Raw genomic sequence first — 26,385 nt, forward strand, 5'->3', positions numbered from 1 at the left:
CCCAAAAATAGCACCATAAAACAATACGAGCTTACAATTCTGGAGGCTCAATGTCTGGCATAGATCTCAACAGGCTAGAATAATGGGATTGGCAGTACTGTGTTATTTTCTGGAGGCTCTAGAAGACAGACAAATTCCAAGCTTATTTATGTGTAGACAGAATTCAATTATATGTGGTTGCAGGACTAAAGTCTCTGTTTCCTTTCTGGCTACCAGCTGGGGACCACCATTACAACCAAACACCTCTCTTCATTCCTTTACAAATCACCTACATTTCAGAATCAACAATGAGTATCTTCTGTTGTCAACAGAAGAAAAGGGATGGTGCATTATTCCACCTACCACAACTTCCTGTGGATCAGCTAATAATTTTCCATATTCCTTTTATTATGATGTTAAAAAGTAATAGTAAATGAAAAAAAAGTAATAGTAAATGCTTACCTATTTTAGGTATCTACCTTTATGAACAAATTCTTAAACACTTCCAATCCCATTTACCTCATCTAATGCTGGCAAAGCAATTAGAACTTAGAATTTGGTAGAAGGTTTTGATTCATATATGCCAGTCAGATAAAATTAGATTAGACTTCATATAGCCTTTTGCATGAATGATTTTAGGTATAATATTTTCTGTCTATATTATTAATTTTACATAAAATATTTAAGAACAGAGAATATAACTTTAAGAATATATTCTTGTGTAGTTCAGAATCTCCCTCAAATCTAGAAAAACAGGATGCAAAGAATATAGAATTAATGATGTCTAGTAGCTAAGGTAATTGTGGAATGATTAAGATAACTGTGCAGTGTCAGACAGTCTGAGTACAGTTCTCTTCCCAAATATTATAACTTGGGGCAAGTTATTTAATTCCTCTAAGCCTTAGTTCCTACATCTAATGTGGACAATAGTAACATTTATTTCATAGGGTTGCCAGAGGATTGAGTTAGTATATATGTAAAATACAAGGTGAAAAAATATTGATACATGTTAGTTTTGAAATTGAATGGCAATATGCTTTAACCAGGTTTTTCCATTTATCTTTCTGAAATTTCTGAATGAATAAATTTTTTCTTAAAATTCATATACATCTTAACTTAAAATTCTATCAAGTAATGCATTTTATTACTACTTCTTTGCATTTATTACATTAATTATAAAAAGACATTTCATTTTTCCACTGAAAAAATGTTAAAATCCCATGAGATTTGAAATGTCAACTTTATGGATATTAACTTTAAAAATAACTATTAAATTTAATATCTGAAGCAAGTAAATTGCACATCTTTATCCATTCTACATTAGTTCCAGGAACTTTCACTTTTTTCTAATAGTCTTTTGCTACAAAAAAAATTATTTAAATTGTACTCTTGTCAGGAATCTCACTTAAGTATAATTAATTTACTTAAAAAGTCATACATAATGTAATGGCATTGGATTCCCAGAAAGAAAAAAACACACATGGAATAGTTTCAAATGCTCTTGAAAATACACCAATATACTTTGTCCATTAACTCATGAGCTTATTTACCCAAAATAATATAAATATTTCTATAAATTAGACAGATGCTGCCTCAACTAACACATTTAAAATGTCAGCAACTTAACTATTAAACACTTGGAGTTTTTTTTAAAAAACACACTTTAGGGATATCATTCCAAACAATATTTAATAACTTGGAGGGCATAATCCTGGATTACAGTTACTTAAAAGTATTTTATTAAAGTATAACAAAGATAAGGATGTACAAATCTTATGTAAAAAGTTGAGTGAATTATTGAAAAGTTAATACTACCATGTAACTACCACAAAATAAAGAATAATAATAACACCAAAACTACAATAGTCTTTTCTAAAATAATTAATTTTTAATTGTATTTCCATGGATTCATTTTCATCCTTTGAACATTATGTGAATAGAATAGCTTAGTGTCCCCATTTTGCTTTTGGCATATTTCAGTCAACACTATAGTGTTGTATACAGCAATATTCTACTTATTTTCAGTGTTATTTGAAACCATATTTTATAAACATAATGAAATGTATTTATCTAAATTACTTTAGAAGAATATTTAACAAGTTTCCAGTTATATTGGGCCATATCCACACTTGACTTTTAATGTATTTATATACAAATTGCTGTTGGGTATATATCTACAATGGAGACTTTTATAATCATATGTAGACTAAACGTAGTTATATAAATCCTTTACTCCCATCAGCAGTCAGAACATCCGAATTATTTCATATACTCAATTTTTTTAGTTATTCTAGTTTTTGTGCATTTTCAATGTGATTTTAATATAACTTCCTTAACAAATGATAGGTTTCATATATTTGTATTACATTTAATTTCCCTTTTTGTGATGTCTCTATTCTAATCTTTTTTCCCATTACATTCTTAAGAACTCTGTTTTTTATTATGCATTTATAAGCTTTCTTTGTGTATCCTGGACATAATCTCCTTATCAATTATAGTAACTGAAAATTTTGTCTTAGTCTCCAGAGTTTGCAGTTTCATTTTCTTAAAGTTTGTGGTGGGCAGATTCTAAGATGACCCCTACTGATTATTCCCTTTTTCATGTCCATGCCTTTGTATTACCCTTCCCACTGTATGGGAGACTTTAACTTGCTTTTAACCAATATTACTCCTGTGATGAGGTTTCTTGGCAATGGAGTTGAGATGAACTCCTAGGATTATGTTTTATTATAGAAGACACTGTCTTAGCAGTGTGAAGTAAATCATTCTTTCTGGCTGATGAAGGGAGCAGCCATACTGAGGAAGCCACATGGCAAAAAACTGCAGCTGGCCTTTTGGGATTGAGGAAAGGCTTCAGGAGGCATCCGGTAAAGAGCCGGAGCCCTGTCATGGAGCTGCAAAGAAAGACTTCGATAGCAACCTGAATGAGCTTGGAGTGAATTTTCAGACCTCACAAATGCGTCAGTAGCCCAGCACCAATCACTGTTATGTGTGTGTATGTATACAAACTGGGTACAAATTATGTGTACATGAGTATGGAAATTGACAAAATATTAAAATATATGTACATAAAAAGTAGAAAAATAACCAAAATAATTTTAAAGAACAAAGTTCACAGTATATTAATCTGAAATTATTATAAAGCTACTGTAATTAATTAGAGTGTTATGGGCATGAGGGTAAGCAACTAAACAAATGAAATAGATTCGGGATTCTAAAGGACCCAGAATAAATATATCTTCTTGCACTGGAAAGGTGGCACTGCAAAGCAATGCAAAATGTATAGTTTTTTAAATTCATGGTATTAGATCAATTAAATAGTTATATCAAAAAGAGTAAACTATGAACTCTACCATCTACCTTATACCAAATCAATTCTATGTAGATTGTAGATTTAAGTTCAGAAGGTAAAAAAAAAAATCTTCTAGAAAAATAGTATAAGAAAAAATCTCCAGCATCTTGTAATAGCCAATGATTTCTTAAACAGGATATAGAACATGAATTAAAAAGGAATATGAAAAAAAATGCATGCAACAAAGGCTGTGGCTGCAACTAAGTCACAGGGATGTAAAGTACAGCATAGGGAATATAGTCAATAATACTGTAATAACTTTGTATGGTGACACATGGTAACTAGACTTCTTTGTCAAATATCACTGTTGTACACCTGAAGCTAATACAATACTTTATGTCAACTATACTTCAATAAAAAACCCAAAACTTCATTATCCACAACAAAAATAATAATCACAAAAGAAACGACACTGAACCCTTCTTTGATCAAGGAATATGAATTTGTCAGTCCCTTTCATCACCCCAAAATTAAGTAGATAGTGGGAAGATGGGATAGTATATGAAACAACATGGAGAGGTTAAAAGCATTTATAGTCAGTGTTCTGAAACTATCCTTATAGGGTAAGGGATGAGAACATGCTTGGAAAAGTTTAGGAACTTAACTTGCATATTTTAAGAGTCTATTATGAATTAGATTCTTTGGGTATTTCATATGATAACTCATTTAATTTCATCTTTATAAAACTTTATTCTGAGATTGGTGGCATGAAAATCTTTCACAAAGTAGAAAAAACAAATTCACAGACATTTGTGACTTGGTCATTTCTCCAATAAGTTTTAATTGTGGTTCTAGAAAGAACACTTGTTCTTTCTACAATTCCATTTATTAAATGGAGATGTTCTTGTAAATCTTAGGTCTGAATACAGAATATCTTACTTGTCAGGCTAAGGAACTATTTTTTGTTTAATTTAAGAAGGAACAGGATACTAAAAGATCACACCATAATAGTGTTATGAACAAACTGTATTTTAAAAGATAAGTCTTAGGGGACAAAATGGAATTTGGAGTATAACTTACTTGAATTCAAAGGAAAAACACATATAGTGAAAGATGATAAACCTTGAAAAATGCCAAAGGCAATAATGTTGACAAGAAAGCAGTAGCTTTAGATAATTAAGAGGGAAAACAAAAGGACTTTTCCTATATATACCTACTTGAAGATGTTAAAAAAAAAACTAAAGGATAAAATCCAGATTTTTTGAATTAGAATTAGTCAACAAATAATATAATAAAAAGTAGGGGAACCTAGAGGGGATATAATTTATTATAATTCTGAGAAAATACACACAAGTCGAATGATTCAGGAGGCATATGAATATAAATCCTGGATTTTAAGAGTGGTTCAGGTTAGAAATATGTATGTTTATGCCTTAGCATTTATATTATAGTTGAGTCTGTATCAGTTCAAGTATATGCAGAATGAGGAGGAAAATAAGCCATAGAAAAAGAAATTAGGAGATATAATATAGATAGATATAGATAGAATGATAGATGGATAGATAGATAGATAGATAGATAGATAGATAGATAGATAGATAGATAGATAGATAGATTGATTGATTTAAGGGTAGGAAGGGGAGCCAAAAATGAAAATGCCTAGTGCTTGTCATTGTGTGGACCTACCAGAATAGTTATATACTACAAACAGTAGTGTAAAATTGGTACAATCACCTTGGAAAATTGTTTGATAATAGATACCAACACTGAATATATGCACTCCCTATAATACAGTAGTTCCTGTCCTTACCTGATAATCTACAAAAGAGTGTTTAAATATTCAACAGAAGTGTGCACAAGAATGTGGACAGTAATTCTAACAAAACAGTCAAGAACTGTTAAATATCCAAATGCCCATCAACTTAAAATGGATCAATAAATTACAATATATTCACACAAAATTATATAGAGCAGTGAGAATGATTCAATCTACATAGAACAATATGGATAGATCTCCCAAACATAATGCCATGTGAAAGAAGCCAGATCCAAGGGGTTAATAATAGAGGATATTTTTATATAAACTATAAAACCAGGTAAGACTATTTCATGATGTTACAAGAGAGTGACGACACCCTTGAGGGCATGTTTAGTGGCTGAGACGGAGCAGAAGAGCAGTGGTGCCAGCAGTTCTCAGTTTATTGATCCAGGTCCTGGATGCACTGGGGTGTTCAGTTTGTGTAAATTTAGTGAGCTGAACATTAATTCATTAAACGTGTAATTTTCTGTTAGTGTCAATACAAAGGTTTACAAATGATAAAATGAGAAATGTTATGTCCCATCACAGACAAAGCTCTGAGCCCAGTTTTCCGAGTCCACATTCTTTCCTCAATTCTGTGACTTATAATCACAAAATTATGAAGCTACCTAAAGAAAGGAATGAAGAAAAAAAAACTGCACACTAAAGCAGAGGAGGGCACCTATTGTCTTCAGATAAATTCATGTGTATTTTGTGTGTCGACACTTGACAGAATCTTAGAGAAAGTTGTCACATACTCTATGGTGCTATGTATCTGAGATAAGTACTAATGTAAACTTGAATTAGATTTCATCAATGAGGTTTATGTCATAACATATACTTCTATACGAGACTCAAAGTATATAAAAGCAAAAAATTACAATAGTTTCCTGTAGATGACAGTAATATAATAAAAACATTTTTTACTTTACTCCATCCATTAAAAAATTCTACTCCATAATATCAAAAATTATTTTGGTGTAAAATGGTAGTATGATGATACCTTAGGTCCCAGGCATATTTATTTATCCAAGACTATATATTATAAAATAATAAAAAGCTGATTTTGTCATCTATACAACTAATAATAATCTTTGTTATTGAGTTGATTATGTAGATATTTAAATAAAAGAAAAAAATGACAAGGAAAGGCATTTTGACACACAAATGCATGTTGCAGAATCTAGATACAGCATGCACCTTGGTGTACTCAGTTGAAAACACCTATTCTCAACCTACTCAACAAACCAGCATAAGATTTTTCCACCACTTGCTACTGTAAAACTATTTATCTGAAGAAACACTTTTCAGTTCAAATGGAATAAATATAGAAGCAGGCAGGAATAATCTATAAACCTGAACTCTTTCCTGTACCTCCTCCTTTCTCTAAATGCTGCCAAGAAAAACATACACGGCTGTTTAATTTTAACGAACCCACAAGAATTACTGACGCTTGCACCTCTCCCCCAACCTAAACACCCAAAACCAAAAGGTGTCCTCCCCTAACTCTTGTCAGTACTGTAAATAAGATTTGCATTTTTCTTTATTAATATTTGTCTGTCTTTCTTGTCTTTTTCATAGATATCCTGACTTCTGCCAGCCTATCTTAACACATTGTATCTATTTCCACTTTTATTATTACTTTTCCTTCTCACAATGAATTATAAATTCTAAGCCTAAGGGTCTTACACAACATTAACCTTAAAATAGTTAGGTAATAGAGAGGGGACAATAAGTGATCTGCATGTATTTTTCTCAATTTTACCTTTGAAATAAGCTCTGTTCTACTAACGTGGGATTGCCACATGATATATTCATTTTGTAAAGATGAGCCTTCTTTCAAACATAAGTCCAATGTAAGTCAAGAAACAACTGTGAGAGAATGAATGTCTTTGTAACTGAGTTTGTATGTATGTAACATAATAAAAGATACAGCTTTTTCAATCTGGACTCATCAACTTGAATTTGGTTTTATTAACTATTAGAGAATCAGGCTTTAATTTGAACCAGACCTTTAAAGTACAGGATTTGTGATTATAGCCTGCTATAGATTCCCAATAATCTCCAAAAAGTTAAAAAATGAAAAATATCTAAAACAGATTCAAAAGGTTTGAAATTTATGTACCTCAAATAATACAATTATAATAATTTTATATATAATAGAATATATTATATATATGTAATTATAAATGTTTTTATTACAATTCAAATATATATTTCTCATGATTACTGAAGCTTTATAATATAATATGTCTGAATATCTCAAAAGAGATTCCTCAATATTATAGTCTTCTTTATACTTGGTTCTTACATCTCAAAATATGTTAGAAGATTCTTGCTGATTTCCACAAAAAAATTTTGGGGTCAGTTTGGATTCAATGAATCTGTTAATAATTTGCTAGCACCTGATATGTTTTACAATATTTAGTGTTAAATTCATGAATATGCTACATAATGCATTAATTTTATTCCTTAATATATTTAATAGAATTTTGTATCTCCCACAAAACTATTGTACATCATTGTTTAAAAATTTATATAGATATTTCATAGCTTGTTATCCTAAGTTATATAGTATTATTTGTTTCTAGAATATCAAAATGCAACTAAATTTTGTATAGTAATTTTATATCCAGTGACTCTGCCATACTCTTAATTCTATTCATTTATATATAGATATTTATGAATTTTCTAAGTATATAATCACCTTGAGAAAGTTTTAAATACACATACTTTAAATATATATTTAATTATACCATTTACTCTATGAATTATGTATAACTTATAAAATGATTATAAATAAGTATAATTTCAAATATGTAAATTATATTTCAGGATAAAATATAAATGTAATCATAAACAGATAAAATAAAGGTATATATATTTAAATATACAATTATAAAATAATTTAATTTTTTAAAGTAGCATATTTCAGGATTTTTACTTCTTCTTGAGGTAGCTTCAGTCATTTTTATTTTTCTAGATTTTTTTTTTTACTGACTCATGTAAGCTTCCAAAATTATTGGCTTTATTATTTATTATTTGTTGCTGAGCATCTATAATCCTGTCCCATTTTTATTATTTTTCTTAATGTTTTGTTTCTTCTCTATGTTTTTCTTAATCTTGCCAGACAATTGTCTGTTACTATGCCTTAAATTCACTGAGACTTTCTTTTATATTATTTAAACTTCTCATATGTTACCCAGTGATTTTTTTCACATCAGAGATTCTATTATTCAGATTCCACTTCTTTACCCATTATATTCATGTTTTCCTTTAAAAGGTTGATCTTAATCTATCATGTATATCATTTTGAGCCTAAGTTTATTTTTTCCTGTTATTTCATGTTTCTTCGAATGTCTAGTATTTTGTTTTTATTGGTAATTTGACACTTTGTATTTTGTAGGGTTAAATATATACATTTTTTTTTATTTTCTGCATTCCAAGAATATTATTATTGTTTGGGAAAGCTAAGTTACTTACAGATAATGCTTGAACTTTTTGAAGCATCTACTAAAATTTTGCTTGGTATGTCTAGAGTAGCCTTTTTTTTTAGAGTAATTTAACACCTACTACTCATCCCGATCCTTTCCATGGCTCTACTGAATACACAACACATTAAGCTACTGATATCAGGGTTCTTGTTTACAGAGCTGGAGAATGAACTTTGCAAAGGCTCAAGGTAGGCAAGCAAGAAAGTGGCTTTTTATTGATAGAGAGAACAAAGATACAGAACTCCCAGGCACATACTGGGAGGGGCAAGACTGTCCTTCATGGACTCAAGTCTAGGGATTTTATGCCTGTCGCATCCATGAGAGAAGCTATTTGTTTTCTATAGGTTCCCATCGTAATGCCAGCTATACTTTAACCAATCATACTAAAGGTCATTTCTATTTTTAACTAGTGTGCCTTAGTCAAGCTACCTGAGATGACTTCAATCAGTAAAATGGTTCTTTATCATGGAGGTTCTGTACATTGTTGCATTGTTTCAACTGCAATTCTCCTGCTTTTCACATTCCTAAGGTCCTTAGTAAGCATCTTGTTTGTCCTTCCCAGGTCCCTTATCTTGCTCTGACTGGACAGGGGCTGCCCCCTGTTCCTTCCCTGTCTCACTGTATTTCTATATTTGGGTAGTGGGAATCATATGTCTCTCAATTCTGAGTAGTTTCTGAAATTTGTTCATCAACCTTTTCTCTTTTCACCATATGTGTGTGAATATTGGATCCAGCACAGCCTAACAGGAATGCCATGGATATATTTTTTATTTTTTTTCTTGGCATATCTCCTGCTTTTGTAGTATTTTCTCCTACAAATCATAGTCGTCCCAGCTGTCCAGAATTCTGATTTCTTGTCCCTTAACTCACCAGAGTCACTGTACTTTGCTTGGGTTACTCATCTTTACACCGTGTGTGGAAAGCCTCTTCATGGGCACTCTTGAGGCTTTTTAGGGCTCACCTCATTTGTTTTCCTTCATTCAGGCATTACAGTACTGTGCTACCAGCTTCCCAATATTCAAAACATTTTTCTTGTATATTTTCCATTTCCTTCATGTTCAAAAATGAAATGAAAATCTGGTATCATTCACTCCAACACGGCTGGAAGTTCAAGTTTCTATTTGCCAGATTGGTTGTTGTTGAAAATCTGCTATGTCACTTTTTATAATTTTCAGTATTTTAAAAAATGTTTTCTTTAAACAGGTTAAACAGATTGTTTTAAACACAGTATCATACAAATCTGTTATTTGTAGACTATGTGTGCCTAGTAAATGTAGATTTTATTGATCCTCACTTGTGTTCAGCATTTCTTATTTCCTTGTATGTTCTGTAATATTTCACAGCTTACTGGCTATTTTCCTTCTGTGATAATTACAATGTTCTCAGAAGTTAAGGGGAGTTGCCTCTTCCCTCCAGGTAACTTTTCATTCCTTTCTGCTACAACAGGCTGGAGAATGTCTCAAACCAAATTAAAGATTTAAAAGTCTCTGACTCACCCAGGCTGATCATACTTATTATGAATAGACAATAGAAAGTCAACTCTGCGACCGTAATCTCCCCAAGATTTTTTTCATTTTCTCTTCTTTTCCACTTTGTGCCAAGAAAGCCCTCCCTGCAATTTTTAGCACTTACTTGCATTCACTTGAAGATTAATTAGTTCTCTACCTAAAGACAGGGAAAGTGGCCAGACTCTGGACTGTGATCTGTGTCTTCTTGGACTGCCTCAACCAGGGAACTAAAGTACAGCTGACTGGAGTATAAGTATGTGTCACGAGGGCAAAAGCACACTTAATGAGTAGCTTTTCCCCTTCTTCCTCTTACTGCAAGTTTTATATAAAAATTTACCAGGGGGTTTCTGTCTCTTTTAGATTATAAATGATTTGAAGCATCTATTAATATATCACTTTTTTCTTTGACCCAAGCAACTGAAATTGACATAATACCTGACAAATATTATTAAGGATTTCATAATTTAATTGAAAAACCTATTCTAAAGAAATTAAGGTACCTTCTAATGTCAGCTTAGTTCATACTTGACCATGATGCAAATTGAGTGAATATGCAAATGTTTTAATTTTGACTACTTAAGGTAAAAGACATTAATGTTCTATCAGTTGCTTTCTCAATATATGAGGCATAGAATTATTTGAAATTAGGTAAACATAGTTTAATATTTTATAATGGTCTAATAATCAGTATCCAAATGGACACTATTTAGCATTTTGAAATTGATTCAGTTTATTGAGAGTGTAAATGGCTATTCATCTCTGAAACTATTTGAACTTAAAATGTTAATAACAAGATACAAGGTCCAAAGGAAAAGTAACTTGGTTTTGTATATAATGATGAATTGAAATCACTCAGGCTAGTGATTGTGTAGGATATATGTTAATTGCTCATATACATTTGAATAAACTATTCCTTTATTAGATTCAAATATATGGCAATGTACTGCATCACCAACACAGACTTCTACTCTCAGGATAAAACTTGAATTATAAGATTATCACACAATCCATATTCCATTAGAAAATATTCCTATTAGAAATATTTATTTTGAGCCTAAGGTGTTTCTTCTTGTACTTCTCTAAACCTTCTATAAGCCAAATCCTTATAATTAAAACAATTTTTAGTTCTCTAATATTGAGTTGAATCCACAATCAACATTCACTGAACAGATGTTATTTTGGCATCATAGGAGGAACTGCTTCTGATGAAAAAATTTCTAAAAGGCCAGCATATCATAAGCAAAAAGGATTGGAAGGGCAACAACTTATTACAGTTCTTTCAGAAGAAAAAGGTTTCACTGGAATTTAAGCCTGTCATCATTCAAGTGAACTGAACCGTTATAACCACATTTACAAATGCTGGAAGAAGTTACAGAAAAGAAAATCCTTATTATGTACTCATGCCTGAAAGTCAGCATTTCCCTAGCAGCAAATTTTTGTTATACTCCACTTCTTAAGATATTGTTAGGAAATGTTAAAAGGATTTGTCATGGTAAATCAACATGGTTAGAATTATGATATGTGGATATAGCATATCCTAGAAACCATGTTAGAAAAATAAACCCTTTCCAGATTTATGACACCATATCAACAGGACAAAAAATGAGGAGGCAAGTCACACTAACATTTAAGTTGCCTAAACATCTATCTCCAAATATGAAAGGAAGGTTAATTTATTAACCTATATCACAAATTAAATGGAGAAACATAAATGTGCTTTGATAAAATAAATAAACTTTCCTTCCCAAAATTAAAAGAGCCTATGCAAATGATAAATATATTCAATCATGGGAGTTTCTAACCTTGACTAATTATGTGCTGAAAAATACTGCAAAATCCAATAAAATTCAGTATTTATATTTAGATAATTTCAAAACACATTCATCTGGTGAATTACTTAAAACCAAATTCTAACCAAGACCCTATTCATCACTTTGTAACAAATTGTACTTATTCTACCAGTTGGATATGCTTGCCATTTGTAGGGGTGATTGGTTAGACTTATTTCATATCCAAATAAATGCTGAAAAGGCTTCTTTGAGAATTTAGGATTTATTTAAATTCAGCATATAGTAGTTAGGAATTATAATAAATTGCATATATCTTTAACATCATCCTGAGGTCACAATTTATATTACAAATGAATCCTACTTCATGCAGACACAATATAGATGAAAAGACAGATACTCATTTTGTACATGAATGGGAAACTGACACTCAAATAAAAATATATTCTCCTAGCCTGTTCATGATTTAATTTCCCTATTCAAATATAACACCATCCAGAAGGAGTTTAGTGGCCCTTTCCATCCCATAGAGGAAATGTCTTCATCAATAAGAGATAACATAAATTGTGATGGAGATTACATATTATGATGGAGATGTGAGGAAATAAGTACGGCATTTGATGCATTTCCAGGGAAGTCAAGGACTTGAAATGGGAACTACAGAAGACCAATAAGTAGACTAACCAAATGTGGGGATAACTGCAGTGGAAGGACTGCCCAACACTCACAGAAGCATTCAGAGGTTTAAATTAACCCCAGGGACATGGGAAATCTAAAGGAGTATTCTTTCAGTAATGTTAAATTACAAATGAGTCCTACTTCATGTAGACACAATATAGATAAAAAGACAGATATCCATTTTACACATGAATGGGAAACTGACCACTAACAAATGGAAGAATTCCTTATATAAGGGAGATTTGTGTTATTTGGAAGGCAGGAGAGCTTGATTTCAAGCCAAATTCTGCAGTTTGGATAAACGGTTAGCCATGTCCTAAAATAGTGACAAATGTTGCATATGGATATCACAGAATTTCACATAGAACAGAGAATCACATTACAGCGAGATCACATTACAGCACATGCAGTTAATTTCTAGTTAGTATTATATCCCATAAAATATAAAGATGATTATTTATTTAGTAATGGATTGTGTACAAAGTTGCTTTCATGCTTCCTATATGCATGATTTAATTGTTTGCTTCAGGTTTTAAACATCCCTCATGTCCATAATTTCATCTGTATCTATATATCTGCATCCATATATAAATTTATCTTTAAAAGCCTATTCAAAATTATCTATTGATGGTCTAAAACAAACTTCAAACTTTTTGTAAAAAATTACTTAAACCAACATCACTGCACCATTAACACGTCATTGCAACATTTGACCTCAATTTTTATCCTTCTTTTACACACCGTATCTGGTACGTCAGGATATTTTCTGGGATATATCTTTATAATTTAACCAAAAATGATCTCATTTGGACTATAATAATATTATCCAAAGTGGTTGTCATCATTATCTATCATCATATACTTTCTAAATACTATTGGTAGTATTAACGTCATACTTCTTATACCATAAATCAAAACACATCATTACTATGCTAACTTTTGATCACATCAAAACAAAATCCAATTCTTACTCTCATTTAAAAAATAAAAAAATAAAACAAAACAAAACAAAACAATAACAATAATAATAAGCCTTTATCATTTAACCCAAGGGATTTTCTCTAATTCATATCCTGCCAGATAATTCCTAGCTCACTCCAATTTAGGAAGACTCATTTCTTATTAATGAAGAAGAATAAAGAAATAAATTACCATAGTAATAAAATTGTTGCTGTTCTCTATGCCAGGCATAAGCCGCTGCCTAACTTGCTTCCTACTTAATCAGTATCTGCTCAAATGTCATGGCCTTCCTGGACTATTCTTTTAAAAATGGTCCCATTGAACCCTCCTACACTGTTGGTGGGAATGTAAATTGCTGCAACCCCTGTGGAAAGCAGTATGGAGGTTTTGTAAAACACTAAAAATAGAAATACCACTCTTTCCAGTAATTTCACTTCTAGGAATTTACCTGAAAAAACAAAATCCTTGATTTGAAGACATATGCACCCCTATGTTTATTGCTGCACTATTTGCAATAGCCAAGATATAGAAGCAATTTATGTGTCCATCAATAGATGAATTGATAAAGGAGATATGGTACATATACACAATGAAATATTATTAAGCCATAAAAAGAAAAGGACTCCTTCCATTTGGACCAATATGAATCTATCTAGTGGGTATTATTCTAAGTGAAAAAAGCCAGGAGGAGAAAGACAAATACCATATAATTTCACTTATTTGTGGAGTATGAAAACAAAGCAAAAAAGAAGGAACAAAACAGCAGTAGACTCAGACATTGAGAAGTGATTAGTGGTTACCAAGGGGAGGAGTTGGGGCTGGGGAGGGTGGAGTGGGGGTGGGGCAAAGGGCACAATAATTCACAATCACAATATAGGTTGGTCATGGGGACGGTAGTACAGTATGGAGGATATAGTCAATGATTCTGTAACATCTTTCTATATTGACAGATAACTGCACTAGAGGAGGCGAGGACTTAATAATATGGGTAACTGTTGAAACTACTGTGTGGTACATTTGAAACCAATATAAGATTGTGTATAAACAATACTTCAATTTAAAAAAAGGCCCATCACTTATTCATCCTTTTAATTTGTCATATTACTTCCTGAAATTACATTTCTTAGTTTATTGAGTATCTCTGCCACTAAGAACATAAGCTCTACAATGTAAAGGATTTAATCAAAGTTCCTATCTGCCATATCCCCCAAAACCAGTGCTTGGCACACAGAAGATTATTTTTAATGTCGTTAAATGAGTGAATGCATGACTGCAAAGTTGAAGACATTTGTATCAAGAGAGTTTAAGATCAATTTTACCCAAAAGTTTACATCTATTTAAGGAGCTATGAGATAATGGCATACTAATGACTGGAAAGAAAGCCTGGGTCAAAATAAATGGTGAGTGTAACAATAAAAATTTGAAAGATATAAGCTCACTTGTAATTTGGTGTCACTATCTTCATATTTTTTCAGGGGGTATTTTTAGGACAATTTATACTGATTAATATTTGTAAGTAGTTGTGTTTGTTTTACAAAAAGCTGTTTTAATGTAATCTAAAAAGGTGAAGTAAAACATAACCCATTCCAAAACTATTTTTTTGGTAGTAGCAAATTTTGATTGAGATCCTGTATGTACACAAGAAAAAAAAATGATGCTCTTTGCCCTGTTCTGAGATATTAGAATACACAATACTTTGTGTTTAGTAAAATTATAATATGTGGTAAAAGGAAGTTTTCTTAAAAGTATTGTCAAACACATAGATCAGAAGTTTAGACTTCCAGAGAACTGAGAACATATGAAAAATATGTAATTAGAAATACTCATAAAATGAATATATATTCAAGGAAACAAATAATGGAAAAGGTATATACTTCTAGTAATTAAAATGACTTTCTCATAATTTCATTCATAGTAAACCATTCTGAAGAATCCTTGTGATGCAGTTTGTTGAAAGAAGCAGCAGCATGTGTAGTTTGGTTTTAACCTTGTTATCTTAAACACGATACATTGTCCTTGTCAACCTTATCAATTACTCTATTAAAATTGATTCATTATATTAGTCTGCAACTATGTCTCAGAAACCTGTACTGACATTTAATTCATCAGTTCCTTCTTCCAAAAGATCAATTATCTTACTATATTTTCTAGACCATTACCTGGGGATTGAAATAGGTCTAAGATAATTAGGTTGTCCTTCCAGTACTTTTAAATTGGAGTTTATTAACTTTTCTTAAGCCAAGAGTGAACTTACGGGATTTCTAGAGATTTGTTGACAGCTGTTAGTCTACTAAATATCTTTACTAAATTTTTCATATCTGACCCACTATCTCATTATACATATTTTTAGCATGCATTACCATTTTATCTGAAACATAGCATATTAAATGGCATATCAACATACCCATTTATAAGCATAAAAGTTTTGTAAAAGGAAGATAGGATAGGTCTTATACTCTGGAAGCAAAGCACAAATTAGTTCATCATGCTCAATATGCTGACAGCTAATGTAATGAGAAGTTATTCTGATGACAAGGATGTTCTCTCCCTTCTTTCCTTGCTGGATTTCTGTTTGTACTGTATACTGTTATATTTAATAACCTGGCATTATCTTAAAAATGTTAGTGTGCTGACCATACTATATTCTAGTATCCAGTTTTTCTTAAATGAGTTTTGACTCAAGAGTTCTGAAATTTAGATAAGAATTTGACTGATTTGGGGGAAGGAACATTACAAATATGTGAATAATGTGTATCCTAAAATATACATAAAAAAGAAACAAATGAAAAAGTGAGACATTTCTTATTAAAGTGTTGGACTTCTTTTACAAAAGAATTATAGAGACAATAAACAGATGTTTGGTATTTTAATTTTAACATTATTCTAAAAAAATCTTGCCAATGCAATTAAACAGTGAATCAAGTAAGTATACACACTGAAACAGAAGAAAGACAAAGTTATGATTATCTGCATATAAGATTTTATATTTGATATCCCAGCATCAAAAATTAAAATATTTTTAAAACATTAGAAAGTTTCAAAAAGGAAAATGACATAATTAACACAGAAATAGGTTTTCAACAATGAAAATACACAAGTTGAAAATATATTTAAAAAAATATACAACAAAAATATAAAGTATACTAGTGTGAATAAATAAGAGACATCCAAAAACTACGATAGGAAAAAATTTTAAACCTTTATGTAAAAAGAGATATTTTGCCTTTGAAAAGAAAATCAAGTGTCAGCAGAATCTCATTACTGTTTGAGCATAGTTTAATGCAATCTCATTTGATGTTGTGTTAATTTTTTTCAGATATAAAATATCCCTTGCCTTTAATCCAGCAATTCTACTTCTAAGGATTTACCATACAGATATGGTTGCAACATGAATAAATATTTATGCAAAAATGATTTTTCCAAATCTTTTATTATAATAGTAAATAGTTGAAGATATCTTAATTATCCAACAAAAGGGAATTAGTTACATAAAATATATGCAAGCCATTACTTCAATTAACAAATACTATAACATTAATCTTTAAAATGATTTTATGTATATATATTATACATACAGAAAGATATTCATATTACATAAATATTAAAAATATACATAAAAGTGTTTTATGTAAATATATATAGTTAGTGAGACCTAGAGTAAAGCTCATTACACTGTCAAAGATGATTATTTATGAAAGACTGAATTCCATAAAATGGTTATGTTCTTCTAGGTCTTTTAATGTATGATTTAAATTGTGGATGTTATACATCTACCATTTTCAAAAATATTTTATTAATTAAAAGATGAAAATTGTAGTTAAGAATATATTTTATATTTCACTTATCAGTATAGAAATGGTTATCAAAAATACAGTACCATGTGGTTTTAACACTAATATCTAAAATAGATGGTGCCTTGATTATAAGGTTTTCATTAGGAATTTAAATGTTTCTCCAGAAATTATATTTGCATTGTAAGTTATTTAGTGATTTATCACTATTTTATAGATTATGTACTTCTTTAAAAGATATATATATAAACCATACAGATGTATGGGACAAAAATAAATAATACTGTGAAAGTGTCTAACAGAGTTAGATGTCAACTCTATTTTTTTCACCTTTAAAAAAAGTCTTGATTTGGAAATGGGCATTAATTAAAGATGTGTTCAACTTTTGAAAAGATAGAAATGCCTGTTTAGTGTAACTAACTATATAGTAATATGATAAAAATATTTTTTATTAATCCTGTACATGTTCTTTAATTATAAATTAAGTTTGTAACTTGTTTTATTTGTTTTAGTAAGGGATAGTTACATGATGAGACTAGAACAAGAACATTTCAATTATTCCTCTGCTTTCCAGGATGTTTTTTTAGTTTTGGTTTAATCTGTGCCCTACAAATACAGTACTTTTCCCTTCTCTTTAACATATAGTCTCATGTTAGACATTTTAGTCTCATAACTGATTAAATTTTAGTCTCATAAATGATCAAATATCAATTCATTTAAACATTCAGTGAACATGTATTTTACACCAATCCATATACCCAACGCTAAACTAGGCACAGATGCCTGTTTGAAAAAAAAAGAAACAAAAGTTCTTAACTCTGTACCAAATCCAAAATCTAATTACTATAATACACATATTAATACCACAGTAGTAAGTATTGTTGTAGTACAAAGACCATGACAGAGAGTTACAAAAATATTTTTTCATGGTACAAAGTATAAACCTTCCTATAGAAAATATCTACAATATTGATACAAAGATTGAAACATCCAATATTTCCCCAAGAGCATAGAAAACCCAAGGTGTAACAATTGTATTAACTCATACGGAATCTTCATGATTTAAGTGTTTTGGAAGCTAACTAATTTTGAGTTGAAATAAAAAGCTTAGTAAAGTTTTGTCTCTTTCAAGTTGTAGCTCTCCAAACCTGTGACAAAGATTTGAAAACCGCCCTCTGGTGACGTCTGAGGACTTCCTCTGCACCATCTGTGCTTTTGAAATGTCAGCACTATAAGTATCTGATACTGAGAAAAAGCTGCAAGGAGCTCACAGAAATAGGACTACTAACTTTTATCAGATTCAACCCACTGCTTGCCATAGATGGCAACAGAAACAATCTGATGTCCTTTACTTGATGAAAATGGTCTTCCTTAGAAACTGCTAGAAATGCAGGGATTCAAAGGAATTTACTGACACAGTATTAAAATATTTTGGATAAAAATTAAATTATACATGGTAAATTAAGATTTTTTTATTACTTTTTCAGCTGAGATATTATTTGGAACTCAATAAATCAGAATAGATTTAAAGCCAATTAAACATTTAGATGTTTCTTCCTGACCAAAGAAAAGAATGTAATTTGCCTGTATCTGAATCAAATAATACTCACAAATGGTGTAATTAACATTACATAGTTCTGTTTTATGTATTGTTTAATAGCTAGTTAATAAGAAAATATCCAGAGTATTCAATCATCTCTTATCTCAACCTTAATTTTAACTGCAATTAAAATTTGGAATATACATACATCTGGGTTAACTACCTTGACTTTTATAAATAATAGTTATTCATATAAATATTTATATATAGGCTTTAAAACCTATCCTACACATACTTAAATAATATATGCTAAATTATGAAAGTCAGTGTGGTGGTATTTTATAACCAACAATCTAGAAGAATTCTATTGTCAATTTATGTCATGGACTTTTAAAAATATACTTTTTTTGCAGAATAAAAACCTTTCCACATTGTATAGGCAATGTTCTCCATTAACCACATATCGAAAGAAGTTACATTTTGTTTTTGTGTAAAGTTAACACATATCCAGCTATCAACTGGAAGAGTGTTGTAACAATGGGTGTATAATCAAAATGTGAGTTACAAATTTGTCAGAGCACAAAGAATAGCACTGCTTTCTGAAATAGTAAGTTTAAGAGTTCTTTTCCCCTGTCAGAACTGTCAACCTCATATGACTCAACTGCCTTTTTTGGTGTATTATCCAGTTTTTTGGTATACTCTTGAACAGCTTTTGCTATCTGTATAGCTTTGAGATATGAATTAAAGTTACATAGCATATATGAATACCAAAGTGATGAGAACTTGGGGATTCATATTTTTAAGAAGAGGTAAATAGAAAATTTATAATTATAAAATACATTATATCTCTAACAAAACTTCACTAGAGGACTGATGGTTTGAACTCCGACTTTGGAAAGGCTTGGAAGTCATTACTCCAGGCCTCACAACAGGAAGTTGGAATATCAACAATTTTAAGAAGTTAAAAATTGACAATCTTTCCTGAACCCTTTAAAGAAATGAGGTCACAAGACAAACTGCTACTCTGAAGTCTGAAGGGAGAGGAGCACATAAAGTGTCAATGCAGGTGAGACCTGCACACCTGGAACAGAAGCCACCAGAACTGTGAACTAGTATAAACACCGAAATGCTTGATGAATTTCTGATAATGATACATTTCTGGAGACTGAATGTGGACTTGTATGAAAGGAAAAATTGCTGAGGGGTGCTTTTGATGGAGGGGGGAGCTCCCATTCTTTCATGGGCATTTTTTCCAAAAATTCCACCATGTTCTTACTATGAGGATCTGAGTAGGATGAAACTGTGTGTGTATTTATGTAGGTAAAAAAAAATCAACCTACGTGAACCAAAAAGTGACATAAAGGTAAAGACCCTGTTATCATATTAACAGAATTTTATACCTTTTTCTCAGAAAGTGATTACAAAAACTAGATATAAAATCAGTAAATGTATATATTACCTAATGTCGACTGCCTTGACCACATTTGTATTTAGATGACAAAACTCCAAATACCATCCGAACGCATTTCTTTTTATGTAAATATAGTGTGTTTGTCCATATAAACTACATGGTGGGCTATAAAATAAATCTCAATGCCTTTAAAAGACTTGGGATTATGCAGAATGTTACCAGACAACAGCAAAATTAAATATGTATAAACATTAAAAATTTTATAGGACAATACTAAGCATGTGAAATTGAGCAATATATTTAAAAATACTTGATGAAAGTTGGAAAAACTGCCCCCCGTCACTTGGGCTTAGACCCATGTATGATGCATCCTTTCTAGGGCCATGACATCTAATACCATTGTTTATTCCTTGTATATACTGCATGCTGGAGGACAGAACCTTGGGCACTGTACAGAATGATGTACATATGCCAATATCTAAGTGATGAATTATGTGGTAGAAATATCTGTGTTGATCCTATCATTGTGTTTTCTCTGTCGCTTCATCTCTATTCTTTAATAGGTCTGTCTAATTCAACAATGTGAAGGATCATATTCCAGAAAATAATACAACTTATAAACCTTTAGTTGATGATGCCAGAACTGTGAGCAAAGAAGGCAAGTCCACATTCAGAAAAGGTATGAATTCTAGTAATGACGAATTATTGTCTTTTTCTGGTGGAAGGAGTTAGATATAATCAGTCTACTACCAAGTCACTGGCTGGTCTCCTTAAGGCATACCATATTGAGGGCTAAATGTCAGTTTCTGTTAAATGTCAGTCTTTGTTGGAATATAGGTTCTGTAGATGCTGTGGTAGCTGGAACAGTCTTGGAAAAATGAGTTCTTTGCTTTTGGACAAATGCATAACCTCACTATTACTGTGACCACTCTATTCGTGAACCTATTGCAGCATCACAGGGTGGCCAAAGATTCTTTTTGACTGGTAAACACACAAAAAAAATCATCCTTCTACTTGATCATTCAGTGTCTCCTCAGCATAGGACTATGTTGTTTTGCTAGACTTTAAGATGATACATAAATGTCAGTACTATTAGTATCTACTCCTGTGTTTTCACCTACATACTTTATATAAAACCTCTGAAAGTGATCTTATGATCTAATTCCTTTTAGATCACTAACCAACCAATTGAATCATCCTTTTTGTTCTAGAGGCTAGGCATATATATAGCTTTGGCCACTTCTTCCCCCATACAAAATAAATGTCTAAATTTACTCAGGCTGTTGGGAAGATATTGCATTCACTATTCTCCCTCAAGCCATTCTTGAGTCATATTGCATGTTATCCCAAAATATTTTGCTAACCCATTTGTGTATCAGGCCTTTGTTTAGGTTTCCTCTTTTCTGTTAGCTCATTGTAGAAAATTCAGCAAGACTACACACTGATGTAAGATGAAAGCATGAGTTCAGGAGAAATAAGGGACATGAGAGGCTAGGCTACCTGTTCGTGTAATTTATGCCCTCTGGACCTGCTTTGGCTGATCTGAATGTTACAATTCAGTCATATGCTGAAGCTCAGCCTGCATGACCATTTGATTTACTGCAACTGGCAACAATCATATCATGATGATAGGTGGTTCCAGTCACAACATCCTGTGATGCCCTATAATCAGCAGGCTCTCAGTTTCTTCTCGGGTGGGACACTAAACAATGCCTTTCAAATTATAAGTAGTCTTCTGTAGTAGAAGGCAAGACATTCTATGCTATGACAATCCTACTGGAACTTGCCACTTTACCATTTATCAGATAAAAGTAAATTATAGTCTTATTGTAGGAGACTGAAAACATAATGTAAAACAAAATAAAATAAAACACCTCATTTAACGAAGTACCAAAATGTCAAACCCCTGAGGCTCTGTAGGGCTCTAACAATCAACATACCTGGTGTGTCACATCTGGAGTGAGGGCTACCACTTGATTAAGTTTAGCTTGATTAGTTATAGTCCACAGACAAATGTCATGACACATTCCACCTCACCTCTCAGGGTCAAATGGGCCAATGAATTAAAGACTATGAATTAAATGACCCCTGTCATTTTAAGTTTTTGAAAATGGCATTAATCTTTGCACCTCCTCAGGGGACAAAGCAGTATTTCTGATTCATTCTCTTGGCTAGGGTCTGGAATTTCAGGGGATTTTACTTGGCTTTCCTCCTACTATGACTCTTCAAATCCAGGTATCCAGCATGGGGGCTTTTTTAGATGTGCAATACATGTATCATAATTACACACTGGAAGATTGGGAACATAATATCTGGTTGTATCTGTAAATATACTAAATCCACTATGAGATGTACTTGGATTCTATTCATCACAGTATCTATAAATCACCACTTAGCCCACAGAGCAGTGATTTCATTTACATTTCAAGTCCCCTGACATCAGTACCAGCTCAGATCCTGAAGTTAAAAGATTCTTAAAATTTGGATATTCCTTTTCCCCCTGCAATTAATTGCTATGGTAAATCACTATAGGCCTCATAAAGGAAGTAGAGAAAAAATATTTATTTTGCATACTTGCCAAATCCTTACTAGGTCTTTCTTTAAAGAGGCCCATTCTTCACTTTAATTGGTAGACTTCAGGGCTGTAAATTGGCTTAGGTTAAGGAGTTTTTGTAGTGGATGTCTCTTGTCAGCCTTAGGCTCACTGACTTTTTTTTCTTGTTACATAATTTCAGTAATACTCTTTTACTCGATTCAGCTATTCACTTATCCCTCCTCCAGGAATATCATGATCAGTTATTAATTTCCAAAGACTCTTGAAGGTCAAGCTAACTTGACTGCCTTTTTGACCTTATTTTTTGTTATAGTAATTCTGACTATTCCTCTGAGTTTAAGCACCACCACTTAGTATGTACAGTTTTGGAATCTTATACTCACTGAGACCAGATAGCGAAGTTCCCTGACAGCATCTCCTAGAGCTGACCACAGCCCATGGAGGACACCAACCTTGAATTGTCTAAAGAAGCAGATATCACCTTCACCAGAGCATTTCTCATGCTCTGATAAAATGATGGTCTTTTATGTGCTCCAGATAACACATACAGTGGGATCTCTGGTCTCAAAATAAATTCTTTAACATTCTCACTTTTATAACCATTCTCAGTCCTTTCTCAGTACTGTGAAAGCATATGTAATCTCCACCTCATTTATTCTAAGCAACCATGATGTTCAAATCCTACAGGGCCATTCAATAGGTTGTCAGAATAAGTTTGAGATATTGTACTAGGATGTTAAGCCTAAACTTGTGAGAGAATGCTCCTTTGTCAATGAGTTCTCACCTATCCAGCATTTTATCTTCTTTTCCCAGCACTGTTAAGAGCCACTTAACATGCTGTACCCTTAGTTTCATAATCACATCACATAGTAGCCAATAATGTAGACCGTGGGGAAAAAGAGAGTACCTTAATGACAATCAACGCATTTTGAATTACCTACTCAAGTGACGTCTAGAGTCTGAGGGGCTTGGGAACTGATTAAGAAAAAGAGATACCACCACAATGTAGTGGGAGCACAGACATATCTTACTGGGTGATGTTTTGAAAGGTTTCTGTGGGTCTGGGGGATGCAGAAGTCCCTTAGAGCAGGAGTCTTTCTTTTGAGATTTTCTTGCTTGCTTTCTTCTCTCTCTCCTTCTCTATCCTCCCTCAACCTCCTTCCTCTTCCCTCCCTCCCTCCCTCCCTCCATCCCTCCCTTCCTTCTTCCCTCTCTCCCTCCCTTCCTTCCTTTCTTTCTCCCTCTCTCTTTCACTTCACCTCTATTCGTATCTGATGCTCTAATTCATGATTATGCAACATTCAAGGTCACACAATACACTAAATAAAACTAGAGGAAATGTATGCTATTTGGTGAGACAACTCATAATCTATAGAAAACACATGAACTCTACATGGTATGACAGAGTAAAAAATCAGATCAGTATTAGAGCCATGTTTTGGCCTAGGCATATGATTAATTAGGTGTTTCTTCTTAAAAAGCCTAATTAGATTTTCCCTCTTCAATTTTTCCTCCCTGACTGTTCAGTAAATCAGTATTAAATTATATTTCTTATCTAAACCTGCAATGCAGTAAAACAATGGTAATAATTATTGATATCAATACCATCATTTATTTAACACTTAAATTTCAGCAAGCTTCCATTAAAACAAGAAAAGTGCTATGTGAATAACAAATACATAGTATGTGTATATACATGTGTGGCTACTTACTCATATACTCACTTGTTTTGTAATGATAGCCTCTCTTTTATTCTCCTGCTTGCTATAATATTTTAGAAATCAATGATTTATTTGAATATAAGTATTGCAGGTAGTTTAATGATATTGGCATCATTATAATTTATACTTTAAGATATGCACTTTAGACCTTTAGGCAGAAGAAATAAACCAAGCATGATAGCCCTTGAGGCACAAGATATTTATTACCTCTCCTTTACAAAATCACAGTGCAAGATGACAAACGAGCCCCATGCAAAGAAAACATATTTGAAATAAACTTTTTAATTGAATTAGCTCATGGTTCCAAATAAACCATTCATTTGAAATATGATCACAATTATCCTAGCACTCAGTTCCTAATACATCAGCAAACAGTCAAGTGAGTAAGTAACATGATACTGAAAGTATTTAATTATTTTCATTTAATGATACTTCTATAATGGGACACTGTGGAATCTCTCCCTGTTTTCTGTGCCAATTGTTATATTGGTTCAAAATGAATACACTGAGAGAGTGAAAGCATTTATTTGATCCAAAGGTAGTGGTGAGTCCAACAGTTAATAATTATGGAGATACCCTTCAAAATATGTGATCTGAGGACAGGTTGGATGTGACATCTGTTACATGTTTCAGCTGATCTGGCTGGCTAAGTGCCTCTTCTGGAGTCACCACTCCATTTGTTTCCCTCATAAAATGAGGTATTTGATTTGACATGATCACCTCAGCTAGAAGAAGATCTGTTTACCCAGTTAGAATTTCTGAACAGTAGTTTTCTTTCTGACTTGAGAGGATCTTTGTTATGCCTTCTAGCACATTCCTCAAGTCAAATTTAAAACAGAATTATGAGACATCCATCCAAAAAATACATAATTGGTTCTCATTTCATTATCCCTTCCTTGTTTAATCAGGTGCCAAAGGATAAACATATTTCAAGCCTAATAATAATAATAATAATAATAATAATAATAATAATAATAATAATCTCAATTAGTGTTTTTGTCCTAAAAGCCATTTCATGCTTTTCCACTTTTGCATAATCACAGATACATGCATTAACTTTCAAAGAAAATGGGAGATTTGTCTCTAGCTGGATTAAATTAAATTAAATTAAATTTGGCAAATTTATCGTTGCCATTAAAGTCAGTTTTCCTAGGTCATGCTACTGTAGTGCTAGAATAAAGCTTCGAGTTCAAAGGTCACTGGCACACCTCGAGGTCCCTATTTGTGTTAGTCCCCTCCCTCATCCCCAAGACATCCTTAATTGTGGTGTTTCTGGGACTATTAACATAATACTATGAGCAGGAACTTTCTTCAAAGCTCTTTGATATAATCCCTGACACAAGGCAGGGATAATATACTATCAGAAATAATGGGCATAGTTTTAGTTTCTGCCCACTATTAATTATCAGAAATAATCCATCACTTTTAAGACAAAAGTTTCTCCTTTTATCTCCACATGCTAGTCCTAATTTCTCCTTCTATACTGTGGGGGAACAAGCAGACTCAACCTTCTCTTTCTCACAAAATTCCTCAAATATTTGAATGAAGCCAAAAGGTGAATATGATTTTTTTTCAAATTTATCTGCAAAATCACAAAAGAATCTTTCACCTTTCATAATTACTACTCTGTAGTTTCAGACCAGCATATTGGAAACATGTTACAATTCAATTTTAAAGTACAGGAGCTTTACCCAGATATATATGGAAATGCTTCCTCTCTTCAATCCACAAAGCCTAATTACAAAAAAAAATGCAGTAGGACAATATCAAGGTCGTGAATTTATGTAAGCAGAGAGACAACATTTTTGGGTTATTATCTACCAGTAACTACTAGACTTGTCCCCTAACCACAGAATATTATGTTCTCCAGTA

At 32.1% G+C, this 26,385-nt stretch overlaps 1 protein-coding gene across 1 annotated transcript in view; it reads left to right on the forward strand.

Annotated features, from left to right (window-relative positions):
- Positions 1-2,788: 2,788 nt before the first annotated feature.
- LOC140843570 (uncharacterized) overlaps positions 2,789-26,385 on the forward strand; it is a 254,046-nt gene continuing 230,449 nt past the window's right edge. Inside the window, exon 1 of the mRNA XM_073213322.1 lies at positions 2,789-2,939. Coding sequence (XP_073069423.1) covers positions 2,789-2,939 — 151 coding nt within the window. The remainder of the gene's footprint in view (positions 2,940-26,385) is intronic.

Source organism: Manis javanica, chromosome 9 (assembly GCF_040802235.1).
Source record: "Manis javanica isolate MJ-LG chromosome 9, MJ_LKY, whole genome shotgun sequence".
In the NCBI taxonomy this organism is placed as follows: Eukaryota; Metazoa; Chordata; class Mammalia; order Pholidota; family Manidae; genus Manis; species Manis javanica.